The sequence below is a fragment of the Brassica napus genome, chromosome A1 (genome assembly GCF_020379485.1).
Source record: "Brassica napus cultivar Da-Ae chromosome A1, Da-Ae, whole genome shotgun sequence".
In the NCBI taxonomy this organism is placed as follows: Eukaryota; Viridiplantae; Streptophyta; class Magnoliopsida; order Brassicales; family Brassicaceae; genus Brassica; species Brassica napus.
Window position 1 is genome coordinate 13,564,397 of NC_063434.1, and position 18,559 is coordinate 13,582,955.

The window sequence follows — 18,559 nt, forward strand, 5'->3', positions numbered from 1 at the left end:
CTCAGTTAAATATGAAATTAAAAGTACGGGTGAATATCCTCTATTCTATGGTTTTGTAAATGAAAGGATTGTTCAAAGATTGACTCGGTCTTTTGAAGAGAATGGACTTTCAAGCCTATTGGCATAGTCACATGAAGCATGGTAACATGATCAAAACAAAATAGGAAGGATCCTTTATATTTTGATTTTTTTACATTCTAGGACACATTATGTCTTTGGAATTGCATATTTAGACACTTGTTGCTTGAGGCACACAATTTCTATGTGCAATGTCTTAGATGCCCTCAACCTTATCTAACAATAACTAGAAATATAACTAAATCCAAAAGTCTTTTTATTAAATCATTCAAAATTTTATTTATTTTAGAATTTCAAAATTCAAGTTCAGATTCACTTTTATTAAACTCTATTTTTCTTTTTATTTATTTTCATAACGCATACTCAAATCCAATAATCACGATACACTCTCCTTCATCAAATCGAAGAAACAATTAATTCTTAATCCTCTTGGCTTGTCTCCTTCTTCTCAACTTTTTCTTATTCCTTTGTCTATCTCTATTTTTTGTCTGTTTTTCTATCTTTTTATTACGAATCATGACAGAATCCACGGATAAAAAAAAGAAAGAGAAAACGCCTCAACATGGATTTCGAGCTCAACATCGCATCGGTGAGCTCGGTGGCTCAGTGAAGCCATGGGGGTTCGAGCTCGTCGAAATCCTCCGCCACCACGAGATCTGCTGCTCAAGTTGACTCCTCGCCTTGCTCAACTCATTTCCGAAGTCTCATCCATTATATAGGTGAAGCTGCAGTGGTTTGAGCTTGGTATCACCATGGGTGAAAGCTCGATTAGATCTGCAATAAGAATGATGAATTTACATATTTGGTCCTTATATTTATGTAAGTATTTGTTTTCATCCTCAATTTTTAAATGTGCAGATTTGTATTCTAATTAGTATCAAAATTTTCAAGTATACACCACAGACATGTTTTATGCAATTATGTTCTTCATGATTACAATGTCCATATAAATATATCCTAATCCATGTCCACACCTACTAGCTCACAAAAAATCGATAATGGACATCATTTAACATGATCTCTTTCAGAAACTTTGATGTGGATACAACTTGTGTGTCATACTAATATGTCTAGATATTCTCTTTTACACATTTATATCCATGTCCACATATCTTACGTTCACACTTTTATAATCCATATCCATACATTCTTATAAGTTATATATAAAAAATATATATAGAAAATTAGATAAAACAATAAAAGTATATATCATTAAATAACAAATATATATCACTTTGTTATACTAATTTTTTTGGTCATATACATCTTTAAATAAAAAAATAGAAAACAAAACAAAGAATTTTGTAAAAAAAAAATATTGTGTCCACATCCATAAAACATATGTCCAATAAATTATAATTTAGCAATTTAGTTAGACATTAAAATATAAAAATATATATATGGATATCAAAATAATAAGAAAAAAGAAACATGTTTTTATATGGTTATTATATATTTATTTAATCAGAAACTGAAATAGTGTATGAATAAATATGGTTTTGTGTCCATGTCCACAATTAATTTATAACTATATTATCCACACTATGATATCCATGTCCATACTTTTTGTATATATATTAGTATATATATATGAAAATGGATGTTAAAAGATAGAGAATTTTATACATAATTTAATGTGATAATTATTTTTGTTTTATATATTTTAGAATTTGAAATAAAAGTAAATGAAACATTAAGAGAAATAAGAAAAACAAGTTACAATTTATACTTACCCAAACATAAGCGCATCTTCCGTTTCTTCTGAGCAAGGGCATTTCTGTCCAAAACAGCTCTCAGATTCAAGAAAAGTGTCCCTTCAGCGGATTGTGTTTTAAAGTGTTAAAAAAGATAAAAAAAGTGTCTTAAATGGTAATCGACTCTTATATTTTGGACCCTTCATTGGACTAGCTTCAAAACAACTATTTTTAGGTTTATTACACAATATCGATCCATCCAGATTCGATCTTTTTTTTTTTTAAGTCTTAAACATTTTGAAAGATCCAAAAAAGAGTAAAAAACATAGATAGTTTGTTTTAGCAAAAAAAAAAAAAAAAAAAAACATAGATAGTTTGATGATGTCTTAAACATTTTGAAAGATCCAAAAAAGAGTAAAGAACATAGATAGTTTGATGATGTTCTTCTTCTACAGCATCCCACTGCCTGATTCAATAATAAAAAAAAAAAGAAAAAGAGAACAAGGAATCAAAACCGATAAATAAAGCAAACAAAGAATAAAACATTGTATACAAACTATACATGGAAGAAAACTCTCGGTGAAAGGATACACCGTTGGGTGGTTCACAAGTCCACCATGATTAGTCCTCTTCCACCTTCTAGTATCTATATTATAACAACACCATTTCTCCTCAGTCACGCATATGATCTTGTTCTCTAAACAAGTCATGGCTAAAACAATGTCATTGTCACCGACGGGAGTAGTATCTTGGCATAGAAGAATCCAACTAACATTTTCCCCGCTTCCCATTCTTATCCACACATCCATGTGCTCAGGATGTAGAATAACAACAGAGAGACATCCTTGTAAATTAATGAGATAAGTTGCTTCAGTGATCATGTCTTCCTCTTTTTGATCACCTTCATAAAGAGACAACTGAATAACCTCAAACCTCCCTTCAAGATCCACACTAAGGATTGCACCTTCATCATCTAAGGAAGACATCCAATAAATCTTTCCTCCCACAAATACATGGCCACAGCTAAACGGGCTAAGATGGAGATACATTGGAACGCACGGCACATGGCCTATGTTTTCCCAAACACCAGTGATGGATGAATACACCTCACATTCATAAGCGAGAGTGTAACGGTACACCGTATCCAATTGACCTTCACGGAAATCATATCTCTCAAATACCATTTCTTCAGGAACTTTCTTTCCAGAGCAGTATATACGGAAAACTTTGTAGTCAGTGGAGCCATAAGCAACTCCAACACTTGGCTGAAACTGAAACGAAGGTCTCCTTTGGGGAAGAAGCAGAGTTTCCCCTGTACAAGGGTTAACTATCCATATCTTTAGATCACAGAATTCGTTTGCATCTCTGACCCTGACCCGATTAACACAACAGATAACTCCGTTGAAGGAAGATATCATGTACGTGGATTCAGCTGAATCAATCGTATTCAGGTGAAATCTTCTGAAACTCCTTGGTTCCATCGTATACAATACCATACTAGCTAGTATCATTGCATGGACATGTAACACACAAAGGCTTCTCCTTAGATCTACATAGCTGCTTTCTAGCAAAAAAACGGTTCGTAATGGAGCCGTACCACTGCTTGTTCAAAGTTCGAAATGATCGGATACTGTAGTGGCAGACGCGATAGGATCTCTACAAAGACACTCTCCACTTGTTCCAAATCTGTCCATGTCGTTGTCCTAGCTGGGTTGCCACGCTTTGATCTAGTTTCAATCATCTTGTCTTGCTTCCTATTGCCAAAGCTCTGTAAAAAGAACATGCATTGATTGGCTCTCTCTCTCTCACGGTTATGTTTTTTCTTCTTTAATACGTGTTACCAAAACGCCAATTTAACCTTCTCGACTGTTTGACCAAACAAAAAAACCCTTCTCGACTCTGCTGGTGGGCCACGTAGACGGAGAAGATGAGTCACGTGGCGTTACGAAGACAAACATTTCATATCTAAGAAGGTTCGTAAAGAAAAAAAAGGCATGTTTATATATTTTCATTCAGTGTGGATAACAACATGTGCAGCGATCAAAGTGATAAAATAAAATCCATGGGTACTCTTCTATATGCTAAAATAAAATAAAATCCAAGGGTACTCTTGCAATATGTTAAAATAAAATAAAATAAAGAATGTTTTTTTTTTAAAATAAAATAAAGAATGTTAGTTTTTACCTTTTATTAATTAAACTAGGTGTTTTGTCCGCGATACGGACTTAAACATTTTCATAAGTTTTGAAAAGTTCTTTGTACATTATATTCATTATACTTAAATAAATCTTAAAATAACTTACTATTATATTTTTAATTATGTAATTAAAAAAATTATTTGATTAATATTTAATTATGTAATTTATGTTTTTAACTTTTTATTAAAATAATTTTTCAGATAACAATACAATATATATATGAAATTATCTCTTTTTTCAAATTATATTTTTAGATTTTGGATAATTCAATATTATATTTTTAATTATATAATTAAGAATTTTATTTGATTAATATTTAGTTATATAATTGATGTTTTTAACTTTTTACTAAAAGAATTTTTCAGATAACAATACAATATATACATAAATTATCTCTGTTTAAATTATATTTTCAGATTTTGGATAATTCTTACTATTATTAATTTTAATCAATTATCTAATCAAATAAATTAAAATTTTGTTTTTATTTTTTAATTTAGTTATACATTTTATTTGATTAATATTTAGTTATATAATTCATGTTCTTAACTTTTTACTAAAAGACTTTTTCAGATAACAATATAATATATACATAAATTATCTCTTTTTTTAAATTATATTTTCAGATTTTGGATAATTCTTACTATTATTAATTTTAATCAATTATATAATCAAATAAATTAAAATTCCGTTTTTATTTTTAATTTAGTTATACATTTTATTCATTAAGGGTATAAACGTTATTAACTACTCTAACTTTTAACGTGAGATCTTGATTCGAAAAATTTACTTCGCAAATAATAATATAAATTTTTCTTTATTTATGTTTTACTTAACAATATTTGTAACTAAAATTAAAAATAAATTGTACTATGTGGTATATAATTATGTAATACTCAACACTATTTAACATTATAATAACTATTTAACTTTTAAGTTGATTCAATTTTTTAAAATAAAATGTAAAATTTTAATGTAATTTTTAATTGTAACATAATATATGGTGATTAAACATAGATTCTACATTTTGGAACCAAGCCAATTTTAGAGCTACTTTGTGATAATGGAACCAACCAGCAAAAAGCATTAAGGCTCCGGAGACCAATGCGCCAATTGCGGTACAATAAAGTTGTAATTAACTAGTTATTCTAGATACTCGCCAAAGCTGAAAAAAAAGTCAGAGGTTATTTGTATTCCTCGGAAGCCTCCGTCCACATCTCCATTCAGAATTTTTTGTCCAACTATTAGCCAAACCACCTGAGCACTAGGTCCAATGTAAGTAGGATCACTCAGCCATGTTTCATAATTGGCAAAACGAGCACCGTGGAAAATTAGTATACTACATTTTTTAAAATAATTTAGTATACTAATTTATAATTATATTTAATATATAGAATAAAATAAAATATATAATATATATATATATATATTGTGCCACAAGTTATACGGACCCGTCCCTGATGATGTACGAGCAGTGTTTTGAAATTTGATATGGACCCGCGGACGAACCAATAAATCCGGTGACTCAATATATAATTTGCTTTGGATTTTATGTAAAATAATTGTTTAAAAACCCAATGAAACCTGTCCCCCATTAAAACTTGATAACCAGTTCCATGCTGAAATACTTATGTTTTTTAGATTTTTTAGTTATATTAATAGAATCTGTTTTGTATTCTAAATAAAAATTTATGTTTTCAATTTTATCATATACCGATTAAATTATATTATTTTTATCTTTAGATTTGATGAAGATTTACTAGTCTACCGAAGAAAATAAAGTTAACGATGATAGAGAAACAAAATTAGTTAATATGATTTGGTATTAGTTTATTTTTGCTATCGAAAGTCTATTACAATTTGATATCTTGCTTTTGGTTTATTTTGGATGTAAACTATAACTTTATCACTCATATTTTACTTATGGATTCTAAGTCTCGATATTCTTTATTAGAGATTACAAAAAATTGTTAAGTAGTCTAAATTATGCTTCGCTTTGTATATATATTTTACAATAAATATCATCATGTTAATGATAAAAAGGTATTGCATGATATAATGATAACATGCATTATAATCCATAACATGATAATTGAAGAGGAACATGATATCAACGCAACGGCTGAGATGCAAGACCGGCACCATAAGCAACCATTGAAATACCATAAATGAAAATACTTGATTTTAATTGTTTTAACTCGTAATATTCGAATAAAAAATCATTACTTTGAAATATGTTGATTGAATATATATGGTGATGTGCCTCAGTCCATGGACCAGACCGATCAGTATGAAGATCAGAACACTCTAGACGTCCCAGTTGAGGTTCATCCAACCGATCAGATCAGACATACCAATCGGGCCGTGTACCGGCTCGATCCGCGAACTTCCGGATTAGAGCTTCGTCCAGATCCCCGACCAGATGATCGAGTTGACTGAACTGAAGCTCGTCTTTCCCGGCCAACTCGACAAGCCAAGACTGATGGTCAAGCCAAAATCAACTTAGCTCGAGCCAATTCCGATTCAGAACATGGCTTCTCTCCTTTGGCTCGTTTGGCTCGTACCGCATGTACCGATGACTGTGCTGATGATCTTTCTACCTTGTTCGATCTGATCATGGACTTTTCCTTTGGATATTTCTCTAAGGCAAGGATCCTTAAGCTTTCATAAGACTTGGGCTTGGTTGGAACGCAACTTGCCCGATCAGAACGTCCTGTGGCCTTAGCAGCACGTCCCGCGGCCCTTGCTGATCGTCCCGCCTATGTGCTGATCCTTACCGTTTTGGACACAGCCGGTTCGGATGCATCTGGACAGGAGCCGAACGGTCACTTTGACTAGTCTTCTCTATTTTCCGAGCCTTGACCAGATCTAGTCAATATTATATTTTCTATGTCTTGTTTTCCTACATTTCTATTTAATGTCTTTGACTACAAAACTATATAAGTATGTAACCCTTCAATGGAATAAATCAATCGATTTTGTCTAAAGCTTTTGAGTTAAACTCTTTGTTATTTGTTTAGAACTTGTCTTGTTTCTTGGTGAGTCATATCCAAGCAAACATCTCTCAAATCCGTTGGTCTTGTGAGTCATATCAAGCAACGGTTCAAGATTCTTCTTTTGGTGGACTTGTGAGTCATATCAAGCACCAACTGAAGTTGGAAATATCGAAGGCCTTTCCGCAACCTTTGTGCTACCCTTCAATCCATTCAGTTCTTCATCCGAAGTTCATATCCAAACCTGATCCAGTCGAGTGAGCCGATCTTAGGGTCCTTCAGGTGGTATCATAGCCACTCATCTGGTATCTTCTGAATCATTCCATTTTACTATAACAATAAACATTTTAAAGCAAGTTGTAAAATGTTAATATTTTTTTTAGTTTAAGTTACATATGGAATACTAATTTCGTTTTTAATATAGTTTTAGAAATATTAATATTTTCTATAAATAGTAAACTAATATAATGATTTGTCATAATACGATTGCTGGTTTAACATCCTACGTGGACACTCTCAATGGCTTATAGCCTCAATTTTTATATAGTATAGATTACTTATAATATTTTAGCAGTTTACCTTATTTGATATTTATTTCTATTTTATTTTATAGTAAACATTTTTTGGAAACATTGACATTTTTGAAAATAATAAACTAAAATGATGATGTGTCATAATATGAGTAGTTGTTTTAAATCCTACGTAGACGCTTATAGCCTCAATTTTGTGAATATTTTCAGTAATTTTTATAGCCAAAATTTTGAGAATCGTGAGTTAAATTTATATTGTTATAATTATTTGAAATTTTGGCATTTTAGAATTAATTACTATCATTATTTTTTTATTTTAAATTTCAAAAATTATATTATTGTAGATATTATTTTAATTTAGTTATCTTTTTAAAAAATTTTAGGAGTTTACCTTATTTGATATTTATTTCTATTTTATTTTAAAGTAAACATTTTTTTTGGAAATATTGACATTTTTGAAAATAATAAACTAAAATGCCGATGTGTCATAATATGATCGGTCGTTGTACAGGTCAGGTGTGGACAAGTAGATGGCTTGTAGCCTCAACTCCGCCACATCCAAAAATACATGTGTAACGACCCGACCCGCCCACGGCTAATGGACCATCCACGCATGCTTTCTCCGCCCGTGGGTCCCATCCCGTCTGACGGTCGGTCCGTTAATTTTCCAAAGGCTCGAAATCATTGTTTACTGACCCTGCAATCACCACCCGACCTTTTCTATTGTCTTGGCCTCACTCGCACGCTATCGCGAATCACTTCCCGATAGGTCACCCATCATTCCACTACTCCAGCTCAAGCACGCTTAACTCTGGAGTTCTTTCAGGATGTGTTCCGGAAAAGGTAAGTCAACTTTGGTGACATAGGTAGCCAAATCAATTCTCTTAAGCCTTTTTCATATATCACAACTTGGGATGTTACAATTCACCCTCTCTCAAAGAACGCAACGTCCTCGTTGCGCTCCACGACAGGTCTCAAGACGCCTCTCAGGTCAAAACTGAGATGGCTAACCAGCTCTGATACCACTTGTAACGCCCCGACCCGTCCACGGCTAATGGGCCACCAACGTCCGCTCTCTCGGCCCGTGAGCCCCATCTCGTCTGACGGTTGGTCCGTTAATTTTTCTAAAGGCTCGGAATCACTGTTTACTGACCCTGCAATCACCACCCGACCTTTTTCCATGCTTTGGCATCACTTGCATGCTATCGCGAATCACTTCCCGATAGGTCACCCATCCTTCCACTACTCCAGCTCAAGCACGCTTAACTCTGGAGTTCTTTCAGGATGTGCTCCGGAAAAGGTAAGTCAATTTTGATGACATAGGTAGTCAAATCAATTCTCTTAAGCCTTTCTATATATCACAACTCGGGATGTTACAGTTCACTCCCTCTCAAAGAACGCAACGTCCTTGTTGCGCCCCACGACAGGTCTCAAGACGCCTCTCAGGTCAAAACTGAGATGGCTAACCAGCTCTGATACCACTTGTAACGCCCCAACCCGCCCACGGATAATGGGCCACCCATGCCCGCTCTCTCGGCCCGTGGGCCCCATCCCGTCTGACGGTCGGTCCGTTAATTTTCCAAAGGCTCGAAATCACTGTTTACTGACCCTGCAATCACCACCCGACCTTTTCCCATGCTTTGGTCTCACTTGCATGCTATCGCGAATCATTTCCCGATAGGTCACCCATCCTTCCACTACTCCAGCTCAAGCACGTTTAACTCTGGAGTTTTTTCAGGATGTGTTCCAAAAAAGGTAAGTCAACTTTGGTGACATAGGTAGCCAAATCAATTCTCTTTTTATATATCACAAATATCACAACTCGGGATTTTACAACATGGACGAAGGAAAATGTCGCTGCGTTCCTTACAGAATACATCGAGGATAAATACAGAGTTCCTTTTAGACATTAGCCACTTATGTTCTCCAGGTTTGGTTTAAATCTAGCACTTTAGCGGCAAAATGAAATACATGTTGAGTGAATAAAATGAAGCAGTTATCTTGCATCTCTTTCTATGTTTTCGCCATGTCTTTTTTGATTAACTCTGACGAATATTGTTTCTTTTGAGCAGTGCTGAACTTCTGGAGCCGTCTCTTTCTGTATCTCCAAGCCACTTGAATCTGCGTAGCTGCTCGTAGCCTACAATAAGGAGACTCGTATCTTATGGCTCCTTGGACTCGATGGCTCCTTAAGAATCTCGAGAACAAGCTCGTTACATCCTCAAGGTCTGCTGCACTCAGCGAAAACGCCTCCACGTTTGTCACACACTTAACATTTCTGCTGCTAAGCAATCCCTTGGAAAGCATCCTCCCATCTACAGATTTATCATGATCAAGGTTTTTAATCATCTCTCAAGTGGCTCAATCAAGTTCATGAATATATAATATATATACTGGTTAAACGCCAAGATCTTGATAGTGAAAGAGACATACCGAGGTTTACAGCAGAGCGTTCAAGGCACCAAGTGAGAAGTTCTTCACCACAAACGTCTCCTTCTGATAGAGGAAGAACAGAACCGTCTTCTCCAATGCTCTCCATCTCACCTCTCACTATGAAAACTATTTTCTCCACCGGACCCCAGCGGTGCAAGACTGTGCTACCACTTATGTATGTCCTCTGTCTCAGCCTCTCACGTATTGAGTCTAAAATTGATTCATCCATCAACGAAAATATTCTTACCTGTAAAGTAAACCCATCAACTTCTTTAGTCCATATCCTTCACCATAGTTTCAGGAATGCTTATACTGTGATCCCCGTATATTACTTCAGACTTCAGTTTCACTGATAGTCACTATGCAAAAGCACTAAGGAATTGGGATCTAAGTTAAGTACATATAACTTCAACAGAGAGAAATGGATTCTGATGTTTACTTTCTTGAGAAATATGAAGAGGTGTCTTCTTATATCTCCTTGAAGGTCATCAGGCATATTCTCAAAGAGCAACTCTTCGTTAACTCCTCTGGTAGCAGCCCAATTGAAACGCTCTGCCTCTCGCACCCTCCTAAACGTTTTAACATTTTGTTATGAATATACATAGCCTGAGAAAATGGAACTCTCAAGGAAACAAAGGAGCAAAGTATTAAAAGCATCTCCAAAAGAAATAAGAAGTTTTGAAGAGTGAAACTTTATATTTGAAGTTTCACTAATCAAAACTTTAAATTTGAAGTTTCATATCTTGGTCCCTTCAATTACACATCACATTTATGATTCTTAAATAATTTCTCGTTTATCATTTTAATCCTTAAAAAATTTAAATATCATAAATATTTCAATTTTGTATAAATTTAAGTTTTACACATAAAATTAAATAAAAATTTAAAATAAGATTTAAATATTTTAATACTAGATTTAGACAACAACAATATACAAACGAAGCTTAACAAAAAAAATCTTTAAAAATACAAATATGCATAACTATTATACAAATTTAAATATTACAATAACACTAATATTCAGCTAAAATTAATCTGAAACCTCCAAAATCTCTAAAATATTGTCCAAACAAATTGTGTGTAACCGAAGATCATTGTTGTTATTTTGATATTTTTTTTGTACGATTCTTTCTTGTTCAGATCGAATGTATTCACAAGTATTAATATCATCGACAGAAGTTAAATCTTTTAGCAATATTTTATTTTTCTCTTTTACTTTCTTGTTAAAATCTAATGTATTTACAAGTATTAATATCACCTGATTTCAAAAATTTTTAGCTTGTTACAAATTAAAAATAAAGAAAGTCATTTTGAACTTCGAAATGCACCCATTGATCATATATCCATTACGGATATAATTTTTTGGAATAATGTGGTATTTTTCTTGAGTTTAATATCAACTATGTATTTCTATTTAAAATCTGATATTTTAATGTAACATTTTATTAATTAATATTGTTGTAATATTTTTATACGTGTGCCAGTTATTTACAAAAATCTTATGAATATAAATTAATTATGACAAATAAAAATATCATAATATAAAATACAAATAATTTTGATGTTAAATTTGAAATTTTCTTTTTAGAGAAGAGCATCTTTAAACTTCAAATATAGAGCTGTGAAAACTTCAAAATAGAGTGTCTTATTGGAGATGCTCTAAAGTCACACATCCCGTAGACAACAGTTATTTGGGCAATATATGTATAGGTGATGTAACAATCATACACCTTGAATTAGTTTTTGGATGTAAGTTAGGTATATTACTAATATTGTATCAAAGCCAATGATAAAGCCAAAAATTACTTTTGGACATAAACAATTTTTCTTTTATTTATGTAGTATGTATAACTAGCACATCTTGTTGCGGTATATCCGAGATGTTGGATTTGACTTGTTCCCTTAAATTATTTCTCACCCACATTTCAAGATGATTTATTAAAGTCTCACATGGCTTAGAAAAAATAAAATTCATGCAATTTATAAGTGATGTGATAATACTCTACTATTGAGTTAGTTTTTGAGTTAGTTTTTGAGTGTGAGTTAAAGTTTTTTTACTAAGACTAGACAAAGTTTAAATGATTAGGCATAGATATAGTACACATACTTTCTTATCCCTTCTGGCAACCGTCTATGGCTCATCCACTGCTCTACATCACGCCGTCTTAGCGTCATTTCCAAGCTCCTACGGATGCACAAAGCACAATCACCAGAGCACAAGTTGATTTATAAACCATCCATTATGTCTCAAAATATCTTATTATATACATTGATGATGTATGTAATGATGGGTTTATTTTCTAACCTTTTACCGAGAGACTGAAGGAAGTTTTGCATATTACCAATAAGAAGCGCGAAAAGCAAAAGTCCCAGTCCGATGATACCCATAGTAAAAACGACCTCAGGGAAAAAGTAGCTTGGGACTTGGTTTCCAGCAAGCGTGCTAATTTGCTTTGAAACGTTATTAGAACATGACATCAGTTTAAGAGTTCCACCACTACAAGAATTAACTAACATAGTTTGTAGCTATGGGACACAACCCATAGCCAAAATCAAGTACGCAATGGATAGCAACATAGCAATTCTGTAGCTAGGACAGTTACCAAACATTGTTTGAGTAAACCATTACCTGAAATCCCCATAGCAAAGAGTAACTATATCTTGTCAAGAGACTAGTATGAGTTGTAAGATTGACCATTTTCAAATATATTCCGTAAGAAAACCCATCTTCTTGGAAACAAGCATTTGCACTCGCACTATTTCTCCAGATAGCTCGTAGGGATGCTGATATATTACTATTTCCATGGCCACAATCAATAAGACCTCTACATTCACGCCCAGAATGACCACAAGCATTTCGAAGGCATTGGTTAACTCTCTAAAACGACCAAACACAACAAGAGAAGAGGTAGAAGGCAATGAGAAGAATCAATAAATCACTTGAAATATATACAAAAGTCTTCTATTGCATTTGGACAAGACATGCATTAAATTGAATGTACCTGCAGACCAAAAAGATACCAGCACGAGCCGACAACATGTCCAGCAAGCATGAAGGTGAGAAGATTAATAACAAAGTTAGCCCAAGCTGACTCAAATATGAGGCCTGTTGGTGTTTGTCCAGCAAGCAGTGGTAGAAGTCTATATAGCTTTGGAATGTATTGGACAAGAATTCCAGTACGTAAAAGGTTTTTCGCATAGTTTGTCCCGGATATGGCTAACTGTGCTGGTATTACCGATAGTACCAATACCTGTAAGGCCAAAAAAAAATGAAAAGGTAAGATTTGTGGTAGATGAACATCTTCCAAATACCATACTCAAAACACGAATAGTAGTATTCGGGGGCGGATCTATGTGGTCAGTGGGTGGGGCAGTAGCCCATGAAATTTTCTAGTTAGTGTAATTTTGTAAATATATAGTAGTATTTTTTTTTTGTTTTTCCCCGGACTAGATCCGCCACTGGTAGTATTGAGTATTTAACATTACAAAACCTGTGGAAATGGCATCACTATGATCATGTCTACGATAAAATATCCTCGAAAGTAATGGAGAGCAATTTTTTTGGGACGATCAACCAACTGGCCAGCACCAACTACCGTAGACTCACGAGCTACATATGCCAGTCGGAACTGCAACAAAATATAAAGTAAAAATTGTATTAAATGTAAACCAATATTTATTTGTAAGAAGAATCAGGCCTAATTATGAGGTTTGAAACAATTACGGTAGCTATCGGCCAATCAATCACTATGCGCCAAATTACATTAAGATTTTACAGACATAACAACAGTACAAAATTATTATCTTCTAGTGGTTGTAAAATGATGTGTACCGGGACAGGCTCCTGTAAATGATTAATACATATATTTTTCTTAATCAGTTTGAAAGACGAATAATCTAAACATATCAGCCACTTAAATTTAGGGCTGATGCGAATGTTTTATCTCGCTATGTCCAGTACCGACTTTGCTTACAATAAATGGAGTAAAAGGAAACACACCTGAAGCAGCATGTTAGCAAAGAATATAACATCCGTCAGAGTTCTAACAATAACAAATGCGGTAGCAATCGGCCAATCAATCACTATGCATTTGTTGTTCTGCAGTCAGAAAGATGGTCAAAAATATATTCAAACGGAAGAAAGAGATCCAAGAAGAAACATATATATACCTTTTGGACTAATATGATGAAGAAGAAGAGGGGGTCTATAAAAATGGCTAACAAGCTTGAGACGGCAAAGAACTTAGTCCATATTTGAACGAATTTGGAATGAGGATTCATGATTCCAGGTAAGCATCTATTAACAGAAGAAGCAAATCGCCTAGCCCAACTTCTAGCATCATCATACAAGGCATTATGGAACTAATATGAAAAAGAAAAAAAAAACTCCATGTCAGCAAAATTTTCTCGAGTCTCAAGCGTATTTAGTGCTGTTAGGGTAAAATCAAACATACCGTGGAAGCAGAAACAGTTGGATTGGGAAGCCGGGATGCTTTGGGGTTATAGTTAGAAGGGCAAGTGGTACAGTAAGGATCGTTACACATCCCCAGCTTTCCAGATCTCAGGCGATGTGCGTGTTTCAATAACTCATCGTTGTCTGAGGAGTTTACCTCTTCCAGGTCACCAAAAAAGCCAGAAGATCTTCGAGTAGGGGGATGAGCAGGACGAGGGAAGAGAGGTTCAGGTCTACGAGTAGAAGAGGAAAGAGGGCCAGTCACTGGGAATAAAGGAGGACGTTGGCTCGGAAGAGAACCTGCGTAGCCTAAAGTCGCAGCATTCGAGTTGCCAGTAGGGTTTGAGAGAGGAACGCTACGAGTCCTGGAAGTGAAAACCCTAGTCTGAGATGAAGATGACGATGCGTCTGAAATCGGAAGCATGTGAATCTTATCGTTTTTGTTTGGGGAAACCATTTCTAGACACGGAAAAGTTGAAGTAGAGACTAGAGTTTGCTCAATCGGGAATAAATAAGGAAGGAGACAACGAGTCATATGACTGAGTCAGGGTTTTGTTTCCTTATAAAGCAAGTGTGTCATTATTGTAATCCATAATCAAAGTGTGTGGGAAGCCACGTCTGAAATAAATAACCACATTTTTGTTCTTTCATTGGCCGAGACTACAAATTGGGTCAAGTAACCTAATATTCATTAGCTATAGAAAATTTACAACATAGCACGTAACCATTTGACATGTAAATATATCAAAATTGATCAATACGGCGCATTATTTTTAACACAAGTAGAAGTAGATGACGCCATCATACAACGTTACTAGACCATGTATTTTCAGAAGTTTGAATACTAGAAGTGTAGAAATGCTATTGATAGAAGAGTTGATTATACTCAATGATACTTTTTGACTTTCTATTACATCTAGAGACATTTTTCTCTTTTAAAGAAAAAAACAAGTTTAATCCTAATTCGTTAGTTTATTACTAGAATAACTCTAATTTTATTTTAATTACTAAAATAATTTTCGTACCTATTTTACCCCTAATTCCTTTGTTATGAAAAAAATAATTACAAAAATATCATTACTCACAGACTTATTTTGTTTATATTTTATGTAGCCAAAGATTTTTTTTAATTTTCTTTGTCAACAGATTTATTTTAAATTTTACAGACTTAATTATATTTTTACAGATTTATTTTAATAAATTTGTCAAGTTTTGTCATAGATTTATAAAATTTTCACAGATTTAAAAAAATTTAGTTTCTTTGATGACAGATTTACTTAATTTTAACAGATTCTTATAAAATTCGACTGATACTAGTTTAAGAGCCATATACGAGGATCCTGTCAAGATTTTTCGCAATAGGATTAGCCAAATGCTAGTTTGTGGCGAGGTCCGTAAGATTACACGTCGAGACAACTGCTGTGTCATGTTTTTGACACATTCTAAAAATATTTTCTAAAGTGCTTTCAAGCCTTTTAGTCCTTCAAGTTTGGATTAAAATTTTGGATGAAATATGAATCATTTAGAGCAAAACATGCTGAACTGAGTGCATTCGGAGATGATTTTCCTATGCAGTAGTTGCTCCAGACTTGGCCCCCATACCCTTATATATTAATAGATAATCATTTAAAAAGTTGTAATCTTAAGTTTGTATTAATTAAAAAAAGTTTTGTTTAGATGTCACTTAATTAAGATATCAATTTGGCTTACATGGCAAGTTGGCAACATAAGAATCAATTGAAAAATTAGTAAATCCAAAATCCAATTGATAGAAAAACTTATAATAACCTAAACACTGATGTATATGATAAACTTAATACTTGCTGATCTCATTAACTTAGTACTCGGTGTAATCACTTGATAAATATTAATTTTAACTATTTTATTTATAATATTATAATAATCACTTGAGTGTTTGTTAATAGTTAAATATAAAATTCTCTACGTTTGTTTATTCTTTTGCTTACCTACACCATACAGAAAAGAGCACAATTTAACAAAGCATATAATGAATTTTAATTAAAAAAAAAAGGACAGAGCAATACCAGATAACAATATTATCGAGAAGAAAGCAAAGCAAAACATTTGAAAGTTTTGTTTCGTCGTCAATGCATTGTCCGCAACATTTGACAACCTTGGAGTTAACAAAATTATAATTTTCATAACAAACAAAGCAATAATTCACAAACGAGCAGTAACCAAAATTGAATTTCAAATGTTCATTGTTAGTAGGTCCAAAACTTTGTTGATGTGAGAATCTCTATATCATTTGTGTAATTGTTATTCTGTGTTGCCGCACACAATTATATGCTTGGAAGAGACACAATCTATACTCAGAAGAGACATAGTCTATTATACTATACTATCAAGAATAAATTTCTAATCTATACTCAAGTTTTGTAAGCTATATAATTAAAAAACAACTATTTATTTCTGATTATCTATAATTGAAGTCGCTTAAATGTTCTTTTCAATTTCAATTGAGCCGAAGGAAATCGTAAACTGTCGGTATTATTATAATTAGAAGACAATAAAAATCCTAAAATTTGAACCAAATTTTCGTGATACACAATTTTAGAATCAAACTCTTTTGGTAAGTTTAATTTTTTTTTATACCAGGCTGTTTAAATAAATAAGAAACTTTTCCACCAAGTCAATGCTTCCACCGAATTTTTAAGCTTGATACAAAATTTTGAAGAAGTTTTAAATGGTAAGTTTAATTCAAGATAATAATATTCTATGTCACGAAGTCTATAATTTACACCATTGAAAAAAACTTGCCAAATATGTTTGTGTTAGTTATTGAAAATTTACATAAATATTGGTTCAAAGTATCACGCTAAAATACGGTTTCTAGGTAATTAATGCTAATTATTTTTAACTTTCCAAACAATCCAAAAACCTACATATGCCTACTATATATATATCCTGTTGAGTTTTTCCTTAGAAATACCAAAATCTCTTCAGAACTCTTAATATATGATTATAGGAGTATCAATAATATCACATTTAGATTGTTTGATTTGGGCTTTTATTCTTTTTCTATGTGTACCAAATATTTATAGTTAATTAATTATTCTATATTGAGAAAAATATAAATACCAAATATATTTTGACCACAAGAACACATGTATTTAGAAATAATCAGATTTTATAATATAAAAACATAACTTTGTTAAAAAAATATTTCATTGTGTAGGTCTTATAGTTATTAATAATGGAGAGCGCTCTTGAGACCCATACTTTAAAAAAAAAAATTAGATATTGACCCGTACAACCGTGCGGGTGTTTATTTTGACATATATATGTTGAAATTTTGTCTTTACATCATTAATAGTATATCTATACACATTAACCATATTTTTAAATTTATATATGATTTTTCATTTTTTACAATTTTATAGTTTATATTTTTATCATGCTAGATCCAATTCACACCGTCAATTGTATTATAACTTGTTATTATATATATATATTTTTTTGAATTTGAATATTAGGAGAATTAAAATAGACTTATTTCAACAAATATGTTAACTATTTTATATTTAACTTGTATATTATTTAGATAAAATATTTACAAATAAATACCCTATTAAAAATTATAAGTAATAAGGATAATTTTATTTTAAATCTAGGAATATATTCACATTTAATGCAATTGAAAAAAATATTACTATACGTAAAATATAAACATTTTGTATTAGTTACTTACCAATTTGAAAATTTGGCTTTTTGCAGAATTGACCTACAACTTAAAGTCAAACACAAAACTAACCTCCTTTTTTTTTGAAAATTGGTTTTACCCTATTCACCCCACAAGTTAATATAATTTACGAAAATTCCATCAAATTTTTTTTTCTTTTCGAAAATGACATTTTTACTCTTTCACCCTCATCATCTTCAAGTAATTACAAGATTGCCATTGTCATCAATACCACAACCACCATGAACAACCAATTTGAAGCTCTTAATGCTCCCAAAATCGATTTACCCTTCTTCTTTTTCCATTCTTGTGAACTAAACACAACATATCTCTCACTTTCTCTCCACAATGAGCTAAAAAAACCCAAGATTTGATTCTAAAATTTTTATGGTTCATAGAGTCATAGAAGCTAACGATTCTGGGTGGGTTACTTTCGTTTGTAATTATGTGTGCTTGGAGAAGCCTTATGTATGCTAA

General features: G+C 32.6%; 2 protein-coding genes across 2 annotated transcripts; both read right to left on the reverse strand.

The window, feature by feature from the left end:
* Positions 1 to 2,221: 2,221 nt before the first annotated feature.
* On the reverse strand, positions 2,222 to 3,253 carry LOC106358751. Its single transcript, XM_048777274.1, has one exon. It carries the CDS (start codon positions 3,251 to 3,253, stop codon positions 2,222 to 2,224), a length of 1,032 nt encoding a protein of 343 aa, XP_048633231.1.
* A 6,187-nt stretch (positions 3,254 to 9,440) lies between these two features.
* On the reverse strand, positions 9,441 to 14,880 carry LOC106358750 (probable cyclic nucleotide-gated ion channel 20, chloroplastic). The gene is made up of 11 exons (XM_013798554.3): positions 14,381 to 14,880; positions 14,097 to 14,288; positions 13,927 to 14,025; positions 13,418 to 13,555; positions 12,929 to 13,177; positions 12,556 to 12,804; positions 12,232 to 12,377; positions 12,034 to 12,111; positions 10,366 to 10,495; positions 9,927 to 10,173; positions 9,441 to 9,808 (listed from the first exon to the last, which is right to left on the reverse strand). The coding sequence occupies exons 1-11, from the start codon at positions 14,834 to 14,836 to the stop codon at positions 9,507 to 9,509; spliced, it is 2,286 nt and encodes a 761-aa protein (XP_013654008.2). The 5' UTR covers positions 14,837 to 14,880; the 3' UTR covers positions 9,441 to 9,506.
* Positions 14,881 to 18,559: the final 3,679 nt, after the last annotated feature.